The sequence below is a fragment of the Lepisma saccharinum genome, chromosome 14 (assembly GCF_977018435.1).
Source record: "Lepisma saccharinum chromosome 14, izLepSacc3.1, whole genome shotgun sequence".
Lineage (NCBI taxonomy): Eukaryota > Metazoa > Arthropoda > Insecta > Zygentoma > Lepismatidae > Lepisma > Lepisma saccharinum.
The window spans coordinates 14,486,640-14,514,140 of NC_139242.1; the positions used below are offsets into that span (position 1 = coordinate 14,486,640).

At 37.4% G+C, this 27,501-nt stretch overlaps 1 protein-coding gene across 2 annotated transcripts in view; it reads left to right on the forward strand.

The window, feature by feature from the left end:
• The window catches only part of Tango9 (transport and golgi organization 9), a 95,265-nt gene that overhangs the window by 57,454 nt on the left and 10,310 nt on the right, over positions 1-27,501 (forward strand). For both annotated transcript variants that reach the window (XM_083135163.1, XM_083135162.1), the window contains exons 7-8: positions 18,291-18,449; positions 19,640-19,794. In XM_083135163.1, coding sequence (XP_082991289.1) covers positions 18,291-18,449; positions 19,640-19,794 — 314 coding nt within the window. The remainder of the gene's footprint in view (positions 1-18,290; positions 18,450-19,639; positions 19,795-27,501) is intronic.

Genomic DNA, 27,501 nt, shown 5'->3' on the forward strand with positions numbered 1-27,501 from the left:
GAAATAAAAAAATACACCAATTTAAAAAAAAAAAAAAAAAAAATCAAGGTCCCTACCGATTAGGCATAAATAAAACAAGAATATCAGTTGTAATTTATTGCATTAGTAACAGTGAGTCCTAACCTAATTTTCGGCATAATCACCACCGTTGTTGTGGCATTTGTCGTAGCATGACACTAAATTTTGTATGCCCATGATATGTGTGTCTGACAGCAAAGACTGGAAATATCTCGACCACAGTGTAGCTGTCAAATCCTTGCCCTGCCAGAAACCTCTTCAGTTAAACAAAGAGATGAAAGTTGGTACATGCAAGGCCAGGGTTGTACAGGGAATGGTCCAAGATCTCTCACCTGAAGTGATGCAAAGGGTCCGCGTGTACTCAGCTGTATGGGGTTGTGCACATTCGATTGGCCTTACGTGAATAGTCTGCACCATCGTCTGACCATACTATCACTCACGCAGGACTGTAGCTAGAGGGGGCAGGGGGGACTACCCCCTTCCCCCCCGAGAGCCTGCTTTGCCCCCCCCTGTGAAAAATACAGAACATATTCCTAACTGGAATTCTCATTAATATTTACAATTCGTCGGTCCAATGACATAATGACCTATCTCATTTTTTCCAACTTTTTAGGAGAAGCAAAAAACGTTTTCACACACACTTTCGTAGATGTTTGTCAGAAAACTATTTACCCCATAACAAATTTTGTTTTGTCATTAAATTGTATTATGTTTCTGCTGTAAAATAGTGTGGTTGAATGTTACATGTGTTGAAAAAAAATATAAATATGCTGACCAAGGCAGTAATTTATTTTATTAAAAACATAAAGTAAACGTAACGTTTCAACCTTCTAGCAAGGTCTTCATCAGACTCTGTATCAAGTACAAAAGTAACAAGATACACAAAAAGGGCATTATATATACACAAACTTCACTCCCTCCAGACTATTAGAAAGTTGTTAGGAACTTTCTAGCAGGTGGCTTTCACTTTCCAACTGTACTCTCACCTAAAAGGCTAAACATAATTACTTTCATATAGAATGTGAAGAGATATTCATATAGAATATCTCACGTTCTTTTTCCTTCATTATCTGTTATCATTGTGTATCTTGTTACTTTTGTACTTGATACAGAGTCTGATGAAGACCTTGCTAGAAGGTTGAAACGTTACGTTTAGTTTATGTTTTTAATAAACTAAATTACTGCCTTGGTCAGCATATTTATATTTTTTTTTCATAATCATGGAAACAAGGCTTCATGGTGTTATAGTTACATGTGTTGCGTTACGTGCTTGAAATTTCATAATTTCTTGACATACGTCGATATGTCAGATCAAAATAATTACTCATACAGAAATATCTTTGAGATACGCCATGCAAATTAGTATCAAGTTACAGCTTCATGATTTGAGAAATCTTTTTTAGTCAAAATGTGAGCAAAACTATATAATATTTATGATTTTATTGTTCATGACGCTTTTTTTTCAAAGTAAATGGTTATTTTTATTTTGATTTACATGCTTTAAGTACGTGTACAAATTACAAAACTCTTCACTACAAGTACAATTAAAAAGCTATACATGCAAAATTACTACATAACAAGAGTACAATATTAGGAGATAATTTGGCTACATTACATAAACATCAATAAAACATTTTTGTGGAATAGAGTGGAGAACAGATTCAGTGATTCAATTTTGCGTAAAAGTTTTTGCAGTCACTGTCTAGAACAACGGGAAAAGGACCTTCACACATTGACAATAAATCTGCATATTTCTCTTGTGCTATTTTCACAGATTCTTTGTTCAATTCTTGCAGCTATGTCTTTAGTATTACATCTCTTTACTACAATTTTTGCAGGATTCTCTTGCAGTAAACTTGTTTTTATGTAGATAGTATCTGGCTTGTTGCTCTGCAATCGTAGTTCACGAATATCTTTCCAACTGAACTTAATACCATCATCGGTCTTCTTAAGCTGGAAAAGTCTCAGATCTTCAGCAATTGCCTTAAAATTCAGAAAATCTTCCATCTTCATTCTGTGCACGATGTAAGGATGGTTTCTTCGGGCTAGTTTTATGATAGGTACAAGCTGAGAGGGGACAAATATCTCTCCAACTTTCCGTAACGATCTGGAGATTGCACTGTGCGCAGAGTCTCCCTTGTTTTGCCCATGATGAGGCTCAAAAAATCTGAGCACAATTTCTTTTATATTCTCTGCTTTTAGCATTACATGCATAAGCGCAGCCACCACAATCCTATTCTTGTTTTGGCCAACACAACTGTCAGCATATAAGTGAACTGTATTCTTCTCTTCTTCGTCCACTTTCATTAGATACTGGTAAAGATATGTTGCTATTTCACATGATCCACGCTTGCTGATCCCTTCATGCCACAAGAAACAATGACAATTTTTCGTGTTCAGTTCATATACAGTGAAGTTGTAGTTAGCCAGACGTCTGTTGTAGAACACGGATGAGTGGTTCAACATAGGCAAGTGAATAACTTGTTGCAGATCAAAAACAGCAGAACAGGTTGCTGTAGTCTTACTTATTGCTTTCAATTCTCTCACTTTACTTTTCTCTGCAACGTGCTGCTTATATTTATCTTCTAGCTTCATTTTATCTTCATCAGATCCCGCATTGTACGTAATGCATAATCCACACTGATCTTTTTTGGGTTGATGAAATGCAAGATTCATACCCTTGTAAACATTTGTGTATGTTTGCAGAGATGCTTGACATGTTGTGTCAATCTCTTCCTTTTACATCTCATACATCTTCTTTACAGTTAAATCAGAATGCAGATACTCCTTTGTTGAATATTTTCTACAATAGTGAGACTCCATTCGTGGAAAGCGATTTATGTGATCTTCTACTATACTCCGTTTCCTCTCGTCATTTTCATTCAAATGTTTGTATCTTCCACGTCGTTTTTCAGTTACTAATTTGCCTGTTTGTTGAATGTTGTTCACTGTTGTACGTATAAATCGTTCGCTAATTCCAAGAGTATTCAAAAACATCTTCTTGCAAACCTTCAGCCTTGTTCCATCCAGGGAAAGATAGTAAAATTGTGTTTTTGTACGTCTCGATGCTTGTTTTGTGTTTTTTTGTCTCGTATCTTCTTCATCAACGTGTCGTGCTATGTACTCCCTTTGACGTTGCAAGTTTTCAAGATCGAAAAATCCATTTAAAATAATTATTCGTGATTTCTCATTGTTCTGCAGTACATAACATTTTCTTCCTTTGTGGGTGCAGCCTGTGCAAGGGGGTTTCAGCAATCTTCTTTTCTTAACAACCTTCCCTGTAGTTGAACTGAAGTATTCATAGCCTTCATTACGTAACTTCTTACTCAGATTTTTCTTCCCTCCTTTTCTAGAAGCTGTAGTAGAGCCTTCTTTTGGTGATCCGTCGACATCATAACTTTCAGGATTTGTTGCAATGTGGTCTCTAGTGATGGCATTGCTATCACATATTAAAGAATTGTTATCCTGCACTTTTTTTACCACACATTTTGAATTGTCAATAACGCCCCGTTTCTTGTGTAATGTACAGTCATTATCTTGAACGAAATGATCCCAGCAAAGCAAGATGTGACATCTGGAACACGAGGAGAAGACCTCATCCTTGCATCCTCTTGCTTCACAATGTTGCGATTTTCCTGGCAAATAATCTGGATCATCCGGGTCATTGACATCTTCAAGAAATTCACTTTCGGCATCAAAGTCACTCTCGTCTTGTTCTTGTGTAGGGGATGATACATCGTCCTTCTTCTTCAGCAGATAAGACAGAGGTACATCTTCGTCAGATGATACGGCAGATTCTTCATCCAATGTTTCTATGACAGTCCCTTTGTACCACTTCCTTTCTGGAGGACAGTAAAATTTTACAGATATCCCGGCTTTGATGTTATTTTTCCTCTTTCCGATCACGTGTAGTTCTCTTGATGGAACAATATTTCTTGAGCCATCTTCCCAGAGCACTAAGACGTCCATCTTATTCCTAAGGTTGCTGATCTCAAAATGATCGGGACAAGTTGAAAGCTTTGAGAGTATTTTGACAATGTTGCATATTGCCTAACAGAGCTTAGAAACAATGCTTAATTTACAGCTTTGATCCTTCTTCGAAAAACCGTGCCACTAATGTTAAATTGTGCTATTTCCGACATCAACAAAAGGTATCTAACAATTCATTTTACCTCTTTCTTTCCTTATCCTTTGTTAGACGGTTTCGCTATTGTTAAGATTGTGACCGCTGATTTGTAAACACTGAAATATACATTTCTGCATTGCTTTAGTTTCCTCTTTGTGAGTGTATTGGCCCCGATTGTTGCATTTTTCTGCTGTAAGCAAAAAGAGATACGCCAACTTGCGAAACAGTTTAGGATTTACTTTATCTGACATAACGACGTAAGTCAAGATACGCCGCTATGTCATACCAAATTTTTTAACAAATTGAGATACGCAAAATCAAAAAATATTCATAACTTCCTTATTCATTGGATTTGAGTTACGCCAATTTGCCAGGTGATACAGGGCACCGGTATGATCACAACAATGTTAATAACTCGATTTCGCAAAAAAAAATGAGATACGTCGTTATGTCATTGGACCGACAAATTATATCCTATATGCTCTAGCAATATGTTATTTATTAAGGTGTGTGGGATTCCGAATAATGTCGTACTAGAATTAGGGGGAGAAAATCCCTTCCTGATTCAGACTTCGGGAAATGATTTCGTAATTTTCAGTATCTAGAACAGTTGTGACATTTTGAGAAGTCTTGTATGAAAGGTGCCTAATGTGTTTGGATGTTTTTCTTGGATGTGTTGCTATGAAGTTTGAACTGCTTAATCTTTAATTTACGAAGTCTATCTATTAGTAATAATGATTAATGTGGTAGAGAGAGGGAGTGGATATTTGATTTTTGTTCCTTAGCGTTGCCTTTCTGCCACTTCCAGCTAATCGTGACAATGAGTGATGGCGTGAAATTGATGAAGAGAGACTCACAAACAGTGCTGCAAACACAGCAGGGGCATTACCCCCCCCCCCAATTTTGGTCGGAAGTCCAATCTAGGGGGGGGGCAAACATTGAAGTAAAGAAACGTGACTAGCAGAATCTAAGAATAGCCGTACAAATGGATCTTAAGATGGAATTAGTTTTCAAGTTTTTCTTGAATTTTTCTTCCAGACGGCCAAGGGCAGTTGCAGGGGGCACAGAGGGGCAATTGCCCCCCTTGCTTTCAAATTTTATACAAATAAAAGTACATTTCGTAAAATTTTCTTGCTCACTTCGCCCGCAAGTGCAAGTTGTGCTATTCTTATCGTCCAAAGCCCTGGGAGCCGAAACGATCTAAATGAAAAAAAAATGTTAAAGAGAATGCCATGGCACCCTGTGAAATTATTTGCACCCTATTAAATCAATATTGTTTTCAGTTTGCAAATATTTGGATCTAAAGATTTTCCTGCTCGCTTCGATCCCAATATGATTCTTCTCTGTAATGCATTCTAAATTACCAGAGAGAGAAGTGAGGCCAAATATATACTTCAGATTGTTGCTGCTTAAATGCACGAACAATTCTTTTGAGGAAAAGGAGCGCACACATTTGAGAGACAATTTGGCGTATGAATTGATCATGTAATGTATTTAAATATTAAAGAAACTTTAAATACGTACACAATTTAGCGTTAACATGTTGCATATGCATTTTCTTATTTTACGTCGCTCCATGTTGCATATGTGTAAAATATATGTTGTACATGAAAGTTATACCTGTCATATGTACAGAAAATATAAGTTCGTCATGCATATTCTGTCTTTCAAACATACAGCTTGTTTTCCATTATTAGCTAATATGAAATTGAACATGTTGGAAAAGTACCGGGTGATCCATTTGAGATGCCATAAAAGTAAACCTTTATATACAAGATGTTAATATACGTATCTCCGAACAAGTTGTTGTAATATAAGCAGAAAGAATGTAAGTTTCGAATTCAGCCACATGGCGGCACTAATGTCCATGGTAACAAAGCAAAGGTGGTGATCACGTCACAACAGCGCACACAGTATGTCGTATGGTGTGCAAAATTTTCGAGTATTACACGCATGCTACTGCATGTAATACAGCTGAAATCCGTAAACCTCCACTTATTCGAAACTTGCATCCTTTCTGCTTATATTACAACAAGCTGCTCGGAGATACGTACCTTAACCTCTTGTAATACAAAAAATGTATTACAAATTTTTACACAATTCATCAAAGTGTAGGTGTAATGTAATCATTATTATTTAATTAATTCGATTTTTCTTGCATAACACAACACAATGGTGGTGTTGGATTCTCGTTAGATTCCTTTGTGTGTAAAAATCTTGCATACTGGAAACTAGAGGGAAACATTCATTATGAAGCATGATTTATAATGGACTTCCTTAATCAGTTCTGCAGAGAAGCCCAAAACTCTTGGTACATATTAATCGTCTATTAACCTTTTTGACCTGTAAATATAAAGTAGATACAGTCGCTATTTATGTTAAACTTTATCTTTGTATTCTTTGGTATTCCAAAAAGTCATTATCAAAATATTGTTATTTGATGTTGCTCGAACTTTTTTTGTTCATTGGTGTTTCAAGATATCATCCCTTTCCTGTTACATATCACTTTTGGAGGAGGTCGACAAGTGCCCCTCTGTACCCTGCTATATCTGCCAATGCAACACAATATATTAAAAATTTGCCCCCTCTAGGATTGACTTTGCCCCCCCCCCCCTAATAAGAATTCCTGGCTACGGGCCTGCACTCACGACCTCCAGTCTGCACACCTCACACGATTGCTGGTGGCTCTGTGCCAAATTTTGAGTGTGCAAAAATCTGATTACTACACATAGGCTACATTGTAGTTGGTGAGAGACTGTATGAGAGCTGCAATCTTTAACCTAGAACTGTCCTAAAAATGCTGCATTGCAACTGTACCAGATTACAGCTACATGCCACTTATTCCTGCCTGCATGTGTGTGTGTCACTCTCCTACCACTAGTGTTGCGTATAGGCACCATTGGAGCTTCATATCCCACATATGAACTTTCAGAAGCTGTTATTAACAGTGTGTTCCTGTTTTAATGTGTGGTTAGCTAAATCAGGTACCTATATAATGCAATTCTATAAATTCCTTGCGTTAAATTTCTAATACCTACATACCTACCCTTTTCGTCAGCAATAATGGTATAACTGCATGTTGTCAGTTTCACAGTACTTCACTTGGATATACTGTACTGAAGCAGAAATCCCATTGATGTAAGGAAATATGACACTTTCTTTTGTACAATTCAGTTGTTTCACTTATATGCAAGAGTTAAGTTGTTTGCTTTACAGAGAAGAGAGAAGTAGCTTTATGCATCGAGTAATGAGTCTGCACTCATCGTTCTTGGAAGCAGAGGGTTCCAAACCTCAGTGGAAATATCAACATATAATACCGAGAATGTATAAGGGGGCTGATAAATTACAACTTGTATTTCTTAATCAATTACTCTTCACTGTTATCTCATTTGGTCGTAATTTAAAAATAATCAAGTATTTTATTTTAAACTTACTGCGTATGATAAAATTCCGTAATCCTTACCTAGCTTGTGAATTGTAATAATTTTCCAAATTCACTATTTTGCTGTTTGAATTCAAATCATAGGGATTAGATAAATTAAGTCAATTTCATAGAAGATAATATTGGTACTTAACAAATCCATACCTGGATCTGTATGAGTTTATTATTTCCATTTGCAAAAACATCGATTTAGTTTAGTTTGTAATTGTCAGGGGAAAATGTAAATTTTGTCCTGGAAAACCTGGAAAGTCGGGATTTCATTTCTCCTTGTTTGTAGCACCCTGGATCGAATCACCCACAGTCAAGCATGCTACACTCGAGTGCATAGAAATGTAATTCTAATGTGACAATAATCGTATATGTAAAAATTCGCTCTTGTAGTTTCAGCCCGTAATTGTCTTATTTCATTTTCATATATTACTATGTATTGGTAAGATAGACTAAACTACATTTTAACATGAAGATCATGACAATGTACACTAAAGTTTAAATTTCACTCAGTCTTTCACTACACTATCCATATTTGAGGGCCCACTACCACAAACAAATGATGGTTATACGTGAACTACTGGGGTTCGAGCATTTTTCGCTAGAGTGAAGAAGCTATCAATTCCATACGCTATCTAGGGCCTCCCCGATGGCGCAGTGGAAGCGTTGTTGCCTTGTAATCAAGGAGTCTTGAGTTCGATACCCGGTGGAGGTACATAGTGGTTCGGATCCCACTTTAAACTGTAAATCCAGTCCAGATTAGCCTTACTGTGCATAAAGTGGACTTAAAACACCAAATCAATCAATCAAACCAGATGCTATCTAGTGTCATCTGTGTGAGTTATAAGACTCTTTAAGCGTGAAGTCCTCATTGCAGCACTCTACTTTGAAGTAATTGATTCAAATACTTTTATTTTATGATTTCAATGAGTGCAAAACAAATTAACTTTCCTAGAAGCAAATGAAAATAGGATAAATACAAAAGGTGTTACGTTATTTATAGAGCTGAGCCGGTACCACTTTGAACTGATACAGATGCTGATACTCTTACCGATTCCCATCGATACTTCAAAATTTCAATAATTTAAAGGTGTTCAAAATATTGATCAATATTAGTGTGTAAGTATTCTATTCCAATTGTATGCATAAATGTATCAAGAATTTTCCTTTAAAATATACAAGAATTACATCAGAATAGTAAAATACACATACTAAGTTCGAATTTTGCAAAATTTCCACGATAATTAGACTCCACAATAGTGTTGTTCATTTTTTTGAGAAACATGTGAAAGACCAAATGCCGCAAAGTATCAGCAGGTATTGGTAAATAAATTCCAACCAATACTTTCTGATACCGATACATCGACATCGGCTTAGCCCCAGTTATTTATATTGGTATTAAGTTGTGTAACAATGTACCATCTCCCTTTATCCTTGGTGTCAGTTGCAAGATATCTTTCATGAACCATGAGTTCTCTTGGTTTAAATAGCTGGAGAGGAAGACCAACTAAGTACTACTAGAAGATAGGAGACCGTGTTCTGGCATTCCTTCTTTTATGGGTGAGATGTCAAGGTTTTATTCCACAGAAAAAGAAACATGCTTACTGTTTTAAAGGACTGATCCTTGGTCTGTTTTGTTGTTGGTGCTTTTAAAACTCCCTTTTATTGTATTTCTGATTAGTGTAATTGTAGTGTGTTGCAGTTTACTGTATGTTGTTTATCAAGTAAGGAAAAAAGTAACAATATTATTTTTTCACAAACTCCCGAAAGATTCATGATGATTTCATTCTCAAGTATGAAGATGATGTTATTCCTAAATATACGAGGGAGAATCAGTAACTAATGCACAATAATTTTCTTCAAGCAAGGAACAGAAGTAAAGAAGGTGACTGCAATGAGCAATTATTAGTTATTTTTCAACATGTGAACCATTCCTGCTGGTGCATTGGTCCCACCATGACACAATCTTAAGATGCCTTGCTCATGGGACTCTGTCTTCTGGTTATACAACAATTGGTGCACTGCGCTTTTCACTGCATCATCACAGGCAAATTGCCAGTTTTTATACTTGGTGGAGGCATCTTAGTGGTTTGGGTCCCACTTTTAACTGTAGGCCCAATCTTGATTAGCCATACTGTGCATAAAGTGGATTTAAAACAATAACACAAACTATCACAGGCAAAGTGTTCACCCCAGCCAAGGAGAAGCAAATCACTCAGTGCAAGGTTGGGACTGTAATGAGGGTTCACAAGCCCCTTTCATCCATACTTGGCATTTTGCTTACACATTACATCAGATGTTTGGATGAGCATTACCATAGAGCAGTTTCAGATCTGTAGGATTTCATTCAGGCCGTTTATAACAAAATGCATGGCACAGCTTTTTCAAAATTGCCATGTAGATTGCAGTGGCGATTGTTGACCTGTAAGGGAGGAATTCTGCAGTAGTGGAACCTCAGTCACCAGGACCTTCTTGACAGACCAAGAACTTCTTTGGATGTAGAATTTTCCAAACCATACTGTTTTTGTGTGTGTGTGTGTGTGTGTGTGTGAGAGAGAGAGAGAATGGGGGGAGGGAGGAAGAGAGAGAAATGGAAGGCCCGTGATCCATCGTTAGCCACCATAGTTTCAGTAAAATATCACTCCAGACGGTCCAACAATATCGTAATTCTCATACCTTTCTGATCCTTACTCAATTGTGTAGGGACCCATCGGGCAATCACCTTGCAATACTGCAATTTCTTGTGGACAGTACCAGTGCTCGAAAAATCTTCTTCAGAGCTAGGCACCAGTTCTGAAAATCAGGCACCAGGAAACCACCTACTAGCAATTGTGCATACTATAAGAAACTGAGCCGGCCACTGTGGCGGAGTGGTTAGCACATCGTGCTACGATGCCAGGGGTCCCGGGTTAAAATCCCAGCCTGGGCATGGATGTTTGTGAGTGTTCATTCATCATATCATCACTCATCCCCAACTTTGCAAATTAGCAAAAAGTGGCTAAAAAAAGCGAAGCAAAATAAAGCAAATCAATCAGAAATCAATCAATCTATAAGAAGCTGAGCATCACTGTATTAAAAACATCGCTAAATCATGTGAGAAAGTGGGAAATGGGGGTTTTGGGGACAAGGAGTAAGAAATTTTTACTGATTCTATGGAATGTTCACAACGTTGATAAAAAAAATAATTTGCTAACTTACGAACATGCAAACTTAAAAAACAGCAATATTACAGCAAAAGATCACAGTCGCCAGACTCACATTTTTAGTCGCCATGGCGACCTGGCGACCAGGATTTTTTGAGTCCTGGACAGTACAGTGTGTTTTAAAAGTCCTGCAGCATTCTGAAAACCTATAACTTTTAAAGCAATAGGGTTATTACAACAAAATATTGTTTGTTACCCAGAGGAAACTTTAAAATTAATGTTCGATGTGGTTTGGTTCATCGCCAAATTTCCAACCAGGCACCATTCATGTCCAAACACACTTGCAATCTTCTTTTGAATCCGAGAATTGCGTTCTGACAGTGGTCGTCAGGAACGTGTGTATCTTCAACTTCTCATACCATCTCTGGATACTTGTCTCTGTTGTTTGGAACCTTCTCTGCACCACAACATAAGATTTTTAACTCTGCAAACCATAACATGTAATGAGCATTTCCCTGCATCGACACATCTTGGAATTATGTGATCGCCTGCACACACGTCATTCAGCAGTGTGGGCAGAACAAAATTTTAAATTTTCCTCTGTGTAAAGAAACAATATTTCGTTGTAATAAACCAATTACTTCAAAGTTATAGCTTTTTAGAATCCTGCAGGACTTTTAAAATTCTCTGTATTGTAAGTAGTTCCATAGGATATGTTCATAAGATTGGCTGAAGTCTATGAGTTGATACAATTATCACTCTGAATTACCTCATCACCATTGTGATATGTTGCTATGGTCCATTCCGTTCAGGAGTTCATCCATCTCTGCATGCATTTAAGTGGGCATTTTGCCTCTAACCTACCATAATCATGCAACAGCTTGTTGCTCAAGCAGGATGGACGATGCTAACACACCTGCCATGTTTGCTAAGTAGCTCTCTTGTGCACCACTAGAGAGGAAACACCTTTCTGTAGAGGGGGACATACTCCTGACCCAGGTTTCACTACTCTTCCATCAATCGTAAACTTGAGAAAAAAAACTAGTGCTGAGCCGACACCTCTTTAAACCAATACTCTTACCGATTCCCACCGATACCAATACTTGAAAATTGTAATAATTCAAAGTTGTTCAAAATAATGATCAATATTAGTACGTAATTATTCAACTGCAGTTATATGTATCAGTTTACCAAGAATTTTGCTCTAATATTCAAAATATTTCAATACACGTTATATCATCACAAAATCAATCTTTTCGTGCAAATCTGGTGCAAAATTCTAAAAACTAATTTTGCATAGTTTCCAAGATACTCGTAATTAGACTCTGCCAAAGTGTCGCACAACATTTTTGCGTACATCATGAAAGACCAAATTGCCAGAAGAGTATTGGTTGGTTATTGGTAAATAAATTCCAACTGATTCTTTTCAATGCAGATACCACTTGTACTGGCTGATACCAATACAACGGTATCTGCTCAACCCTAAAAAACTTATTGATTCTCCCTCATATACATATAATGTGCAGTGTGGTAACATTTCAGTAAACAAATTAGTACAGATGATGAGTTATTTTCTCAGTATTTTACTTCATCTTAGGGTCTGTTTTTGAGGCTATTTGATATAATTTTCATGTAAGGTTCATGGATCATCTTGTCACTTAAAAATTGTCCTACATATCATCACTGACTGTGATGAGCTATCTAGATTAGGGTGATGACTTTTTTACAGCCTCATTTCCCTGTATCATAATTTGATGAGCTTTCATTAAAGATTAGATAAAATCTTACTTTCAAGGTGATTAGATAAAAAAACCTCACACACAAAATGATTTTAAAAATTTTATTTATCAGTTTTTTTGCCCATTTTTTGAAGTCACTGTAAGCAGACATAACATTGAACACAAGCTTTAGAGTCACATATATACAGCATTATATAGGGTCATCGAACACACAAGGAAGTAAATTATTCACGATAATGTCATTGGACAGGATGAATCTCAGTGGGAGGTTGTCCTTGTTGCGGCAGGAGTCGTGCAAGTCTTGCATAACTTTGATCGCATGCTCACAGCACTGATTGCTTCGGGCAATGTTGATTGGAGATTCATCTGTTTTCCAGTGGGTTTTCAAGCATTTGAGACCTGTTGGGTAGTCATTCAGAACTGCAGATAGTTCATCAAAATCTTCAGCGTGGAACAATTGACTGCTGAACCAATGGTCCGTCCATGAGTAGGAAATGAATGAACAAATTTTACGCAGCCTGTTCCGGGTTTCAGGCATCAGAATAAACGCAAGAAGGGCTAGAATGGCACGAGAGTTCCATCGTGCATTACTGATGTTTGGGATCTGTTGAAACTTCACGAAGGGGGTCCCATTCCTGTCAGTGAAGTGACGGAAGACACGAGTGAGGTGGTAGAGAAACTTCATGTCGTCTCTCCAGCCGCCTGTTTCCTTAATCTCAGTGTTACCATTGCTGAAGACTGCTTTCAATTTATTATAATTGCTCATCAAATCCTGCACAAAGAAGTACTCGATGTTTGGTGATTTAGTCGAACCATGGAGCTCATCGTCCATGACAACGCGAAGAACGCGATCCAGCACATGGTGCTGGCAACTGATGAACTTGGGTTTGGGGTGACCTTTCTCTTCGAACATTTGCTGCAGTCGAACAACAACGCCTGTCTTCTTGCCGGTAATCACGCTTGTTGTGTCGGCAACAATCATCACAATTGATCCCCACAGGTTGAACTCCTCTAACACATCCTGGAGCCCTTCTGCAATTGTTTGAGCTTTCCCATCTTTCAATTTGAGTACAGACAAGTTAATTTCTTTTGCTTCATTCTTGAGGACCACGGCCTGATATTCAAAGCCATCAATGTGTTTGCCATCAAACTGTATGCTCCAATTCTCCAGATGAAGCGTGCTCACCAAGTGCTTCTTCATCAGCAGCTCTCGTGTAGATAGCCTTGTGGATTGCTGACTGACATGGGGTTGGGATTTCAATGCCCTCACCAGAAAGCTGGCGGCACACCTTTGCTGCTCCGTGGGACGACAGGTTTGAGCTTATAACAAGGCATCTTGCAATGCCTGTTGGGTTATGCTTCCTTGTGCTCGTTGATGCTTCATTCTCATCCTCCCAAGGACTGTCTTTGCTGTTGTCGGATGAGTCCGTGTAACTGTCGGAACAATCAGGTGGCGCTGAGTTGGTAAGTGTTGACACAGTCGCTTCCATTGCCTTCTTTCGCTTGGATGGGTGGATGGTCTTTGCACTAGCACGTTTGCAATTGGAATAACCAACCTGGCCCTTGCTCTCAATTTGCAGTTTGTAGAGGTTCTCATCCTCTTTGCACATCCATTCGCCTTTCACCTTGGTCACGTCAAACAGTTCATTCAGTGAATGAAAGTTTTGTTTCTTTCTGCATCGCTCATAGTCTCTCAGAAGGTTTGCTAGTTTTGCACAAATGGCTTGATCAGATACATGCTGGAAGTTCAATGTTTTGCTCCATAGGGCTTTAAGCTCCACAGCAATTAGACTGATTCTCTCTCTCCATTCTTTGGCAGTGGATTCAGGAAATTTGAAGCGTCCAATGACGTGGCTTTTCAGGGGCATGCGACTCCGTTCACTCAAGGGTGCTTCATAAATTGCCACGTTGTCTCTTCTTGATGCAGCCTGAAACTGGACTAAGTTCTTTGTTCAGGTTTCCTTGATCTTTTCCGTGTTAGAAGAGCTCTTCTTGAACGACATGTTGTCTTCAACTCAGCAACTGAAATAGAAAAGGCCTTAACATAAATATTAAATATGTAACAAATTAAAGAAACTGTTATTGAGTTTCCATATATTTTATTTAAAAACAAGCAAAAAACAATTATAGAAAAAAAAAAGACAGACACTAATAATATATTAGATGCTCAATTATAATTAGCGAGAGAGTTCAATGTAGCTCACCAAATAATACAAGGATTTCTTTATAATATACTCTGGATAATGCGCAATTGCGCATTGCGCAATAGTTATAATAAGGCAATAATAATGTTGACACCAAATTAATCTAATTAAAACTCAACTACCTGCTTTTAACACCTCGCTTATATAGCAGTTTATACCACACTGCGAAACAGCTGAAGAAAATTTTAGTACTGTACAGAAGCTTCCCGAGTAATTACGTCACCGTGACGTCTCAGTCCGGCCAGACAGCGCACAGCGTTCTATGATTTTCTGGAATATTCCATACAATTCTCTGGTGCATAAATTATTGCACAACTCCGTTTGCTGAATTATATTATATATAAATATTGTTAATACATGAAATGGTAAAATGGCATACATAAAATTTAAAAATGGTTTGTGCGTGACCTTTTTCAATATTTCAATGGAATATACCTCATTTTAGTCATTAATAGGCAAAAGTTCATCCATTTGTGCTACAGGAAATAATTTTTGAGAAAAAAAATGAAAAAGTAATCCCCCTAATCTAGATACTAGCTCTAGATGGGAGTACAACTACAGTGATACTTTTATTTTCAAATTTACTCCTGCAAATCAAATTTGTGCTACAGGAAATAATTTTTGAGAAAAAAAATGAAAAAGTCATCACCCTAATCTAGATACTAGCTCTAGATGGGAGTACTACTACAGTGATACTTTTATTTTCAAATTTACTCCTGCAAATCAACTTGGCTTACTTTGGAAATGCAAGGTACATTCACAGGGTGACGACAGACCTGGAAACCTGGAAAACTGGGAAAAGTCAGGGAATTTGAGGTGTGAAAAAAAGTCAGGGAAATGTCAGGCAATTTCGTCTTCATTGACTTTTTTTTATTTATTTATTTATTTAAAGTTATTGTTATGTAACTCTGCACAGGAACAGGAAATCTCGTTCATAAGTTTCGGCCTCAACCGGAAACCAGTGATGGCAGGAGGGGGGAGGGAGGGAGGGATAGATAGACGGGCATGCTACCACTACTACTACTACTACTACTACTACTACCATCCCCCCAGAAATTATTGAAAAGTGCATAAATTGGTCATGGAGGATCGCCGACTGAAATGACGACAGATGAAACGTGGGTCCACTACTATACCCCAGAGACAAAACAACAGTCAAAGCAGTGGAAATATGTTGATTCACCACCACCAAAGAAAGCAAAGGCAATATGGTCAGTCGGAAAGGTAATGGCATCAGTGTTTTGGGATGCGAAAGGGATTCTGTTGATCGATTATCTTCCCACTGGTCAAACAATTACGGGACAATACTACGCTAATCTCCTCGACCAACTAAAGCATAAGATACGGGAAGAGGCCAGGTTTGGCAAGAAAGAAAATCATCTTGCATCAGGACAATGCGCACCCTCACACAAGTATCGTTGCCATGGCAAAAATTCATGAACTTGGTTACGAATTGTTGCCACATCCGCCTTATTCGCCTGATTTGGCTCCCTCAGACTTCCATCTTTTCCACAAACTCAAAAGTTTCCTCGGTGGACGGAGATTCTCTTCAAAGGAAGAACTAATAGCCGAAGTTGACACGTATTTCACAGGCCTGGAGGAATCTAATTTTCGAGATGGGGTCAAGGCATTGGAACATCGCTGGACCAAGTGCATGAGTGTACAGGGAGACTACTTTGAAAAATAAAAAAAAATCACTGTTGTAAGTCGTTTCTTTCTATTCCATTCCGAGAACTTTTCAAACCACCCTCGTAGCTTTATGCATTGAAAAATGAGTCCGCACTCATGGTTCTTGCAAGCAGAGTTTTCCAAACCTCAGTGGATATATCAACATATAATACCGAGAATGTATGAGGAGACTAATAAATTACAAATTGTATTTCTTAATCATTCACTCTTATCTCATTTAGTCGTAACTTTAAAAATAATCAAGAATTTTATTTTAAACTTACTGCGTATGACAAAATTCCGTAATCCTTCCCTAGCTTGTGAGTTGTAATAATTTTCCAAATTCACTACTTTGCAGTTTGAATTCAAATCATAGAGAATAGAGAAATTAAGTCAATTTCATAGAAGATAATATTGGTACTTAACAAAACCATACGTGGATCTGTGCGAGTTTATTATTTCTATTTGCAAAAACATCGATTTAGTTTAGTTTGTAATTCTCAGGGGAAAATGTAAATTTTGTCCTGGAAAACCTGGAAAAGTCAGGGAATTTCATTTCTGCTTGTTTGTAGCCACCCTGATTCAATATATAACCAGAATTTTGTAATAGCGTCACTCACCGTTGAACAGAGTTGCTACATTCATGTTATTTTTTGAAGTAGTCCCCTTCTCTATCGATACATTTCTGTCAACGGGCCACCAGCGAGTTAATGTCCTTGTAAAAAAATTTATTTTGGTTGACCTGTCAACCAGGAACGTGTCACCCTTTGAACTTCTTGATCAGATGCAAAGTGTTTCCTGGAAAGAGCCTCCTTGAGAGGTCCAAAGAGCCAATAATTGCTGAGTGCTAAGTCTGGCGAATAAGGGGGATATTCTATAACTTCCATACGTAAGTCCTCAATGGTTTGTACACTCGCAGCAGCAGTATGTGGACAGGCGTTGTAGTGTTGCAAGCAAATTCCCTTCAAGACAAGTCCAGGACATTTTCGTCTTATTGCTGGCTTCAAACGATCCCGCAATAAAGCACAATATGATTCACTGTTCACTGTTGTACCTTTGGTAAGGTAATCTTCAAGAATGACACCATTCCTGTCCCAAAAAACAGTCAACATAACTTTTCTAGCAGTCGGCTGCGATCTCGCTTTCTTGGGCCTAGGAGAGGCTGGATGGCGGTATACCATGCTGGCTCTCTTCAGGGTGAGAACAATGGATCCAAGACTCATTCCTAGTAACTATCCGACCAATGAAGTCATCCCCCTCAGCTCTATAGCTTTCCAGAAAGTGTTGACAGGCATCCAAACGTCTGTTTTTCAAATCTTGCGCCAGATGATGTGGGACCCATCTTGCAGAGACTTTTCTGAATCCCAGCCTGTCGTGGATGATCTTGTGTACTGATCCAACACTAATTTCCATTGCTCTTTCTATCTCAGCTACGGTGATGCAACGATCTTCACAAATAACTGCTTCAACGGCATTCCGCATGTCTTCAGTCGTAATCGTGGCTGATCGGCCAAAACGTGGTTTGTCTTCCACACTTGTCACACCTCTTTTGAACTTATTCACCCACTCGTACACTTGGCATTTAGCCAAACACTTATCCCCATAAATTATAGTCATTCGTCGATAAATTTCAGCCGGGTTTACACCCTCAAAATGCAGAAAACGTATCACTGATCTCATCTCCACTTTCGTACACTCTGACAGGTGCCATGATGCCAATCTACGGGTCTTCCGCAGTTAACGCAGGGATTTTGCATCACGCGCTACGGGGCTTCCGCGGTTAATACAAGGGTACTTCCTAGAACAAGCGTATGAAGTTTTGTGATTGTGGACCTATTACAGGAGATTTTATTGCAAAATTCTGGTTATATATTGAATGCCCCTTGTATCTTACAGGATGTACATGTATCATTGTGTTATTTCATTTCTGTTCTTGATTTTTTTTGTAAATTACTCCCACAGGTGTCTTTGGCTTCAGTGTATTAGCTGTACTATTGATACCATTTTACTACATCAAAGCTCCACCACCGTTCAGCAATAATCCTCGTGATGCTCTAGAAGATGCTATTGATGGTTTCATCCAATTGGGAAACAATGGAGCTCTAATTTGTGCATTTTTAGGTAGGTATTTGTATAATATGATAAAATACATGGGTTGGAAATTTAATAGTGGCAACATTGCTGTATATATGCCATGAAACTGAACCGGTGCTTCTCACTTACACCACATGTTAGTTTACCTAAGCTACCTCCCAGTAAATGGACGACTCTTCCTTCCAACATGCACAGTGACGAGAGGAATAGAGTATCGTTGGAGTTGGCGGTCTAAAGTTGTGCAGTCAGAACTCCACTAATGTGAAAGTTCTGATGATTCTCGTCGTACCTCCAGGACAGGTCCTCAATGCGCAGAATTACTGTACATTTTTGGAACTTAACCTGCGACAGACACTTTGTGCTGAATCCTTTTTCAGTACAATGCTCAGGCACATGTTATGCATCCTGTGGCTGATATGTTAGCTCGATGGGGCTGGCAGATATCTCTGCTACAGAAATACTACGAGTTTCACATCGCTTGCAACAGTGGTACACAATATTGGTGACTACATCAAAGGGCTGTAAAAGTTTCACAGAGGTATCTCTTTTGTATCATTTGAGAATAAATAGTTGCCACTATTAAATTTCTAACCCATTTATTATCTAGGGATGGGACAGATTAATCAGTATCAGCTGATATAGGCATATCGGTTTATCGGTAAAATTGCCAATCTGATACATCTATAAATATCTTACAATTTAGTGCAAAATTCTGCCATTTTGTTATAATTTTTATGGATAATCTGCATGCCCTACTTTTAAAAAATAAATGTCTAAATATGCAACTTCTGCGGTCAATTGGAACATCTATTAAGGAGGTGAAACTAATCAGGTTCTTTAAGGACCATTTGGAATTTTATGTCTGATCGGTAGAATATCGGTTATCAGTATATTTTATATCGGTACGTTATCGGTATTGGTCAAAATTTCATGTCAACCCATCCCTATGTGCATATCATGCATTGTGTTCATATACTTATTTTACTAACTACACTTTAAAATACTCACTGCAATAATATTTTTATTTGTTCTTTGTAAGGCTTCTTGTCAATATTTTTCTATTTAAATACACAAGTTTTAATGTGGCGTTAGTGATTGGCCACATAATGGTCACCTTTTGTGTACACTGTGAAGTTGGCAATGTTTATGATGAGAATTAGCAATTTTTATCACTTTGAAGACCTATAGTAATGTGTTTACATGTTTTCTTCTTTCAGGCACTGTTATTAGCATAGCTTTCTTTAATTTTGCTGGTGTGAGTGTAACAAAAGAAATATCAGCTACCACCAGGATGGTGTTGGATGGGATACGGACCCTTGTGATATGGGTTGTGTCCATTGGGGTTGGATGGCAAACATTTCATTGGTTGCAGGTAAGACTTACTGCCATTTTTATCCCCTAGTGGGGTACCTTTTTCTAACGAGAGCAGCTAAGTTTTAGTATCCCTAATTGATATACACATTTGGAAAATTTTATGAACATTCATTCTGTGATATGATTAATTTCTGAAATAAACAAAGTGAACATTAGTCAATATATATTTCATTGTTTAAAATGAGTACTGTAGTAATGAGGGCAATTGATAAAACTTTTGATAGGGTTGTCAATTCTGCAGAGAGAAGACAGTATTATTTTCCTGTAGTTTACGGTTATTACAAGCATAAGAAAACAGTTTTTCTTTGTGACGTTTCAGGAGAACACACGCTCCTTTCATCAGACATTTATTTTCATTTTGATTAAAGATACAGTTATAACAATGGTTAGTAATTTTTTAAACAAAAATAATCTGTTATATAATGAATGTTGTCAATGTTACATTGTTGTAATATAGCAACTTAACTGTGAAAAAAGCAGTCTGTTTTATTTTTATTTCAGATTTTTTAAAAAAAAAAAAAATTATGAATCCAAAATATCATCAGGTAATTCAAATTCATCATTGTTTTCACAAAGTCTCTTGATGTTTTCTGTTACATTAAATTTTAAAGATGGTGGCTTACTCCATTTGTGAAAAAGAAAACTCCATACTGGATCTGTTACCATTTTCATTATTTAATTTATTCCAGTGTTCTTCTGCAATGAACGAAGCTTCCCAGACATTCAACTCTGTGTTTCCCGTTAATCTTTTTAAAACCCTTCTCTTTTTAATCAAATGCTTCTCTTCGATGATATGACTTGACAAACCTGTTCTTGGGTTTAGATTTATAATGTCCAAATCATGTTCGTGCCATCTTATTGCCATTTTCCTTGCTGTTTGTCCCACATAATCTTTTGAACATGAACAACTTATATTATATATTCCTGTGGTTTCCACATCTGGTAGAGAGTTTCTCATTTTGAATTCATTAAATGTACATTCCAAACTTCTTAGTGATTTAAAAACAATTTTCAAATTAAAACTTCTAAAAATTTTTGCAATTTTATGTGAGAATCCCTTGTGGAATGGAATGCACACAAATTTCTTTTCAACAGATTTTTCATCTTTGTCTGTATTTCTCTTTTCCTTTAGTTTTCTTGCAACTTGTTTTTTGATTTGGTTTATTCTGTTAGTGTGAAAACCATTTTCTTTTGCTATATTAAAGAGCCTTTCTTCTTCATTTTTGATATCCTCATTATTAGAACATAGTCTTTGTGCTCTCAGGAAAAAATTAAAAAAATATGTTATCCATTGTTATACGCGAATGTTCTGATTTGGCATGGATGTATTTTTCCCCCGCTAATTTTTTCCTATGGACTGATGTTTGAATTGTTGAGTTAGTTGTCTTAATTTGCAGATCAAGGAAAGAAATTACATTGTTATTCATGGGTTCACAAGTGAATTTTATGCGACGATGTGATTCATTTAACAATTTAAATACGTCCATGATGGTGTTCTCATTTTTAGCGATAATTAGCACATCATCCACATATCTGATGTAGAGTTTGATATCCGCACCTATGGCATTAACAATTGGAGATTCTATGTAATGAAGGAAAATGCTGGAGATGATTCCGGATACTGGGTTTCCCATTGATAGACCATTACTTTGCTGATATATTTTGCCATCAAATATAAAGTAATTGTAATTTGCACATACAGTAAACCATCGAACTATTTCCCATGATTCTACTGGGTTAACCTTCATCTCAATAAGCCATCTGTGTAATGCATCTGTGGCACCTTCTATTGAGATACTAGGATATAAATTTTCAACATCAAAACTTGCAATACGATACTCATTATTCCAAACAATATTTTTTAGTTTCTGTTTCACTTCAAATGCATTTTTAACACTGAATGGTGTTTGTTGTTTAATTATAGCAAGTCTTTCAACTAAATATTTGGATAGTTTGTATGCAGGATGTGTGAAAGTTGCAATGATGGGTCGTATTGGAGTTCCCGGTTTGTGAGTTTTTGGTAGTCCAAAGGCAATCGGCAGGGTTGAATTTTTGATAATGAGTTTTTTCTTCATTTCTCTTGGTATCGTGATACTGGTTTCAATTACTTTCTTTACCTCATTTATTATTTTAGTTATAGGGTTTCGAGAGGTTTCTGTGAAATTGTTTACTTTGAAACATTCTTCCATTTTTTCTTTATAGTCCTTAATTCGGATAAGGACAGGTTTATTTTCCTTGTCCGATTTTATTAAGAAAATGTCGTTTTCTTTCAACCAGATCTTGAAACCATGAACTTTTTTCCCCAACCTTATATGCTCTTTCTCCCGTTCCGTGTATTTTGGACCTCTGTTATTTCTTCTGTTGTATTCAAAACTTAACCGTTCATCAAGAGCATCATGTGTGAGACTTCGTAATTTTCTCTTTTCCTCCTCATCATCTAAGAAATTCAGTGCTTTCTCTATTGAAATCACAAAATCTTCCTTGTGTATATAAGCACTACCAACTGAAAATTTCATTCCGAATTGAAAAATTTCTATATACTCATCAGGTACCTCAATATCCGTAAGATTTATAAATAATCTGTTGTCAATGTTCTTAGTTTCTATTTTACCAGTGACATTAACTGCTTCCCTTCTTTCATTGTTGTTGTATATAACTTGTTCTTCTTGAATTAGCTGGTAGAATTTCCTATCAAGTCTCCTTTCTGAAAGCTTGATGTAGTGTTCTACAACTTGTTGTGTAGCTCTGTTTACTTTATCCCATATGAGTGGATGCAAGGAATTTGATAATGTTATGTGGAGATCATATGTCTTACGAGAAAGGCTGTCCAATTCTGAGTACGAGTCCCTGATTAGTCGTCCTATCATTAACATTTGTAGCTTTCCTTTAAATTCACTGGTGTAGGTATTAGGAGTTCGAAATTTCCACTTCAAGAAATTTGGCACTATATTGTTTAACTTGCATCTTCTCAAAAATCTGATTCTCTGAAGTGTTGTTTGAATCTTGATTTGATTTGAAGACAGTATTTCCAGTAATATGTATAAAATATATAATAAGTAGGGAACGGAACTTTATGTGCTAAAAAACTCTGAAATATTTTTTTTTTATGTCTCATAAATGTTGAAAATATGTGACAAAAATAAAAAACATTTGGTAACAAAAAAAAGTATTACATGCATTTTAAACACCTGAAATCAGTTTCTAAATGCTTACCTCTTAGTGAGCTATTTTTTGGAAGAGTTGCAGTGGATCACCATAGTTTTCCAAATTCTCCATTGTAAATCTGTTCGATTATCTCTAAAAAGGATCTTATATTGTGAGAAAGATCGCTCCACGTCACAAGAAACAATTCTTGCACATTTGAAGCACGAATGCCACTAGCACTAAAGTTTTCCAAAGCTTCCTCTTCCTCTACTTCACCTCCTTCCAAAACACATGCAATTTGGCACAACGTTTGAAAACCTTGGTTTTTCCCCAAAATATCTGTACATTTAGACATTAGCACTTGTGTGTTAGATCAAGTGGGGAAATATTTTCCCCCAATAGGATCGTAGGTGAGTCGCCAGAAGTCTGCCAGCGAGCGTGTTCAAAGACAAAATAAACCTAATACTCTCGATATGAAAAAGGTGCGGAGAATAAACCTTTTTCCTTCAAAGATTTCGAGGTACTGAGACAATGAGCGATTTTATGTATTTAAAATGAAAACTTGCAAAATATGTATTTACATATGGAAAACTGGAAAATATGTGTCTTTATGTAAAATAAAATTTGCTGTGTTGACATATAAGGCTATGATCAGAATTTTGGCAAAAACTAGGTTTATCGCGGAAAAAACATTTATTTACCTAAAGTTCCGTTCCCTAATAATAAGTGTGTACCGTATTTACATGTGTATAAAGTGCATCCTGGTTTTTGATGGGAAAAAATGACAAACAATTATATCTCGTATATAATGCGCAGTACAATTCAGGTTCAAGAAATGGCTTTCTTAGTTGTAGGTCCTAAACCTGGTGCTATGCCAATCAAGAGTGAAGGACATCATACATATTTAATGAGTCACCTGTTGCTAAGTGGACCAAGAAGATAATATTGTTTTGTGTACACAATGAGTCACCAACCCACACCACCTCCCCCCTGCCAAAGACATAGTCAGTGCATCAAGTCCCATCGCCGCTGTTTTCTAGTTCTGAAAAGCAAAGAATTTTCATCAAAATTTCAACATATTCCATATTCATCTTCATAAACTTTCACAGAATTGTAAGCAATCATGGAATCAACATATTTCATGCATTTTGTGCCAAGTTCAGTCATTAGAATTAGAATAGCCATTGAGGTCAAATAAACCTTCTCATTCCATATTTGTACATTTAGTTAAATTTCAGAAAAATAGGTGATTCCACAGACAGATGAAATTTTGCCTTTCATAACCTGAAAGCACAACTTTTGTGGCATAAAGATACCTATTAATGTGGATTTTCAAGCGCCTTTCTGTGGACTTTTGAAATTACCAAGGCTCAGGCAAATATGAATTATAATTTGTACAAGGTCAACGAAGTTAGTAATAAGGTCTGATTTATGCAGCGTATATTGATACACTTGTAAGTTGAATTGTATCTTCTGCAAATATGGTGTATATAGATACAAATTACCGGAGTACTAATTGAGGTGAGTGTACCTAGTGGTGCAACACTGCTATCTGGTGTAGAAACAAGTGTGGTATTGGGAGGTTGGCGACACTGTCCAAAGTGTCAGTTGTATCACCTCTCTGTTATCACTGTGCATTGAGGTAGTCGTTCGAGCGATGAGTGGAGGAAAGGTGCATGTGAGCATGGAACAGCTCATTGTAATCAAATTTCTCACCAAAGAAGGCTGTAAACAGTCTGAAATTTGCACCAGATTGAAACAACAATACGGTGAGAATATGCTGTCAGATGTTGCGTATAAGTTGTGCAGTGTCTTTAAGAAATGTCGGGAAATAGTGGAAAATGGCAATCATGGCACAAGCGAGTGTTTCGAATGAAACTGCTTGGCCTTTTGTCCTCTGTACACATTGAATCACTTTTTTTCTGCGCACCTCACAGCTTTCTGGTATTCTGAAGATCGGGCCAATTCTCTGCAGTAGTTTTACCAATTTCAGTCGCTCAAACCATTATTCCGGACCAAAACTCACCTCCATCATGGTGTGGACTGTGATCTCAAACTGTTTTCCCCAAAACTGGTTTCTGAAGAGGTGCGAACCAGAATGCTCTTGCATGAGGAACATCGAGTTGCGGTTTGTCTGGGCCGGAATAGAAATTGCTAGCGTCAATAAAAGTTCCGAGTCCGAATAACGTATCCAATTTTGGTCTGCAGCATCGAACCAGAACAGATAAAATGATGAGTGATTCAGTCTGACTCGAACTGAAATGAATTTCAGTCACGATCCCTGCTCTTTGGTCACTTCACAAGCATCTGAGCGGACAAAAGTTCGGCAGTGATGAAGATGTCATACGTGCTGTTCGGGAGTGGGTACACCTCCAACCAAAGAACTTTTTTCCTGAACGGCAACCACAGATTCCAGAGTGCTAGAGCAAATGTACTGCCAACCAGGAAGGGTAATTTTTAAATTAGTTACTTTGGTGTGGATCTATTTACACATTATAATTCATAGTTTCCCAAGCCTTGAATTAGATTCCTGAATAGACAGCAGCACAGAAATAGAATATTTCTTTCATTGTGGCATACTAACCATGTTTACAGTACTGCTTCGTGTATGCATAGTTCTGTGTGTGGTCTGTTAGAAATCCATAAGTAATATCTGTTCTCTAAAGTCATGTGGAGACTGTACCAGATTTTTTTCCCTTTCTGTATGTAGAATTAACATGTTAGCTCTCCAATAGCATAATGGTTAATGATGCTAACTCGCAATGAAGGGGTCATGGGTTCAGCTGACATTTTTTGTTGGTTTGAATCGGGTGCGATATAATTGAAGACTGGTGGGGGGTGGAAGATCTTAAATTTACAAACATGCAAGTAAATATTATTGTATGATATACATATTTATTATGTTGTTACATATAAAAGCAAATAACTATATAATATGTCTATCATTAACACATTTCTTACTTTTATATGGGGTGTAAGGGGCAAACCTTCTGTTAAGGCACCCACATGGCAACATCACTTACACATAGTACATGCCCTGTAACTGCTTCTTGCAGACCAATGAGGCTCTGGCATCTGTAGGGTGTGTGTTGTCCTGCATTTTGTTCTTGTATGTGCTGAGCACCTCTTTACAGCATCAGCTTTAACATGGTTAAGGAAGTTTTTTTAGTCCTCGGAGACCAGCATTGATTTTAGTTACGGTAAGGGCTGGACCCCTAATAATGTCATCATCATCATCCTTCGCCGGGTTGGCATAGAAGTCAAGCCTCTACATTTTTTCCTGGTCTTCCACCATTCCTCTCTTTCCATGATGTTCCAATCTTGTCCTTCTCCTAACACTCTCCGCTATCTGCTCTTTCCTCCGTGGCCTTATTCCCACTCCTTGTGCATTGTAAGCTCTTACTGGTAGTATTTCTGCATCCATCCTCTTCGTGTGGCCGAACCATCTCATCTGTGCCTGATCTATCCTGTCCTGAAGCTTCAGAATCCCCACTGTCAGTCGGATCTCCACATCCCGTATTCAGGGTGGCGACAGACCTGGAAAACCGGGAAAAGTCAGGGAATTTGGGATGTCAAAAAAAAGTCAGGGAAATGTCAGGGAATATTTTTTTTTCTTTCTTCTTGCAATGGAATAAATGAGCCAGGCATTTTCTATTAAATATGTCGTTATGAAGTACTGCATGGGAACAGGAACTTTTAGGCCCCTATTATGCACAACACAATCACGGTCCCAGAAACCAGTGATGGGAGGTGGGGAGAGAAATTTCCGGAGGGGCAGAAAACATTGATAAGCCTCTAAATATTAGGTGGAAAGTGCATTGAATTATATTTTTTTTCTCTTCTGTATGGGAGTACTAAGGGGACAGAGCTGTCAACAAATGGGAGGGGGGGGCACCACCACTATGGTGCCATCCGATAGTTGTCGGACGTTAGTACGACATTTTGTTGGACATGGAGACAAATAAGGATGCTATGCAACCCTATAATTTGTCTAATGTCGTGGTACAGCATTTGCCGGACAAACATTTAGGTTCCATTGATGCAAGCAGTTTTTGTCCTATATCGCCTTTCGACTAATGTCTCACTACAATATCTCATAGAATTAATTTTTATTTGATGTCTTCAGACTGCGACATCTGACAAAAATCGCATGCATAAACAGAGCTTTGTACAGTTACAGACAGTTCTTGGTAGTAACGATTTCATTGACTTTCAATGGAATAGTTACAACCCAGAAGTGACCATGTGCGTACATCAGTGTTTCTCGGGTGTGGTACCACAGTTCATTGAACAAACTTTTTATTCATGCAATTTTTGTCGGACATAGCAGTTTTACATTTCTTTCACGTTCCACAGACTGCCCAGCCAATTCAATAATTTAACAAACCAAATAGAAATTTTTAAACATCAGGCAAGTTTTAGAAGACTGTTGAGTAAAAATATATGTCACTTTATCACATGTAATATTAGTTCATGTTATTATTTTTCTTGTTATTTTCGGTTGTTAGTTCATTCCGTACTTGGAATCTTCTGATAAATAAATTTGTCATCTGCGACATCC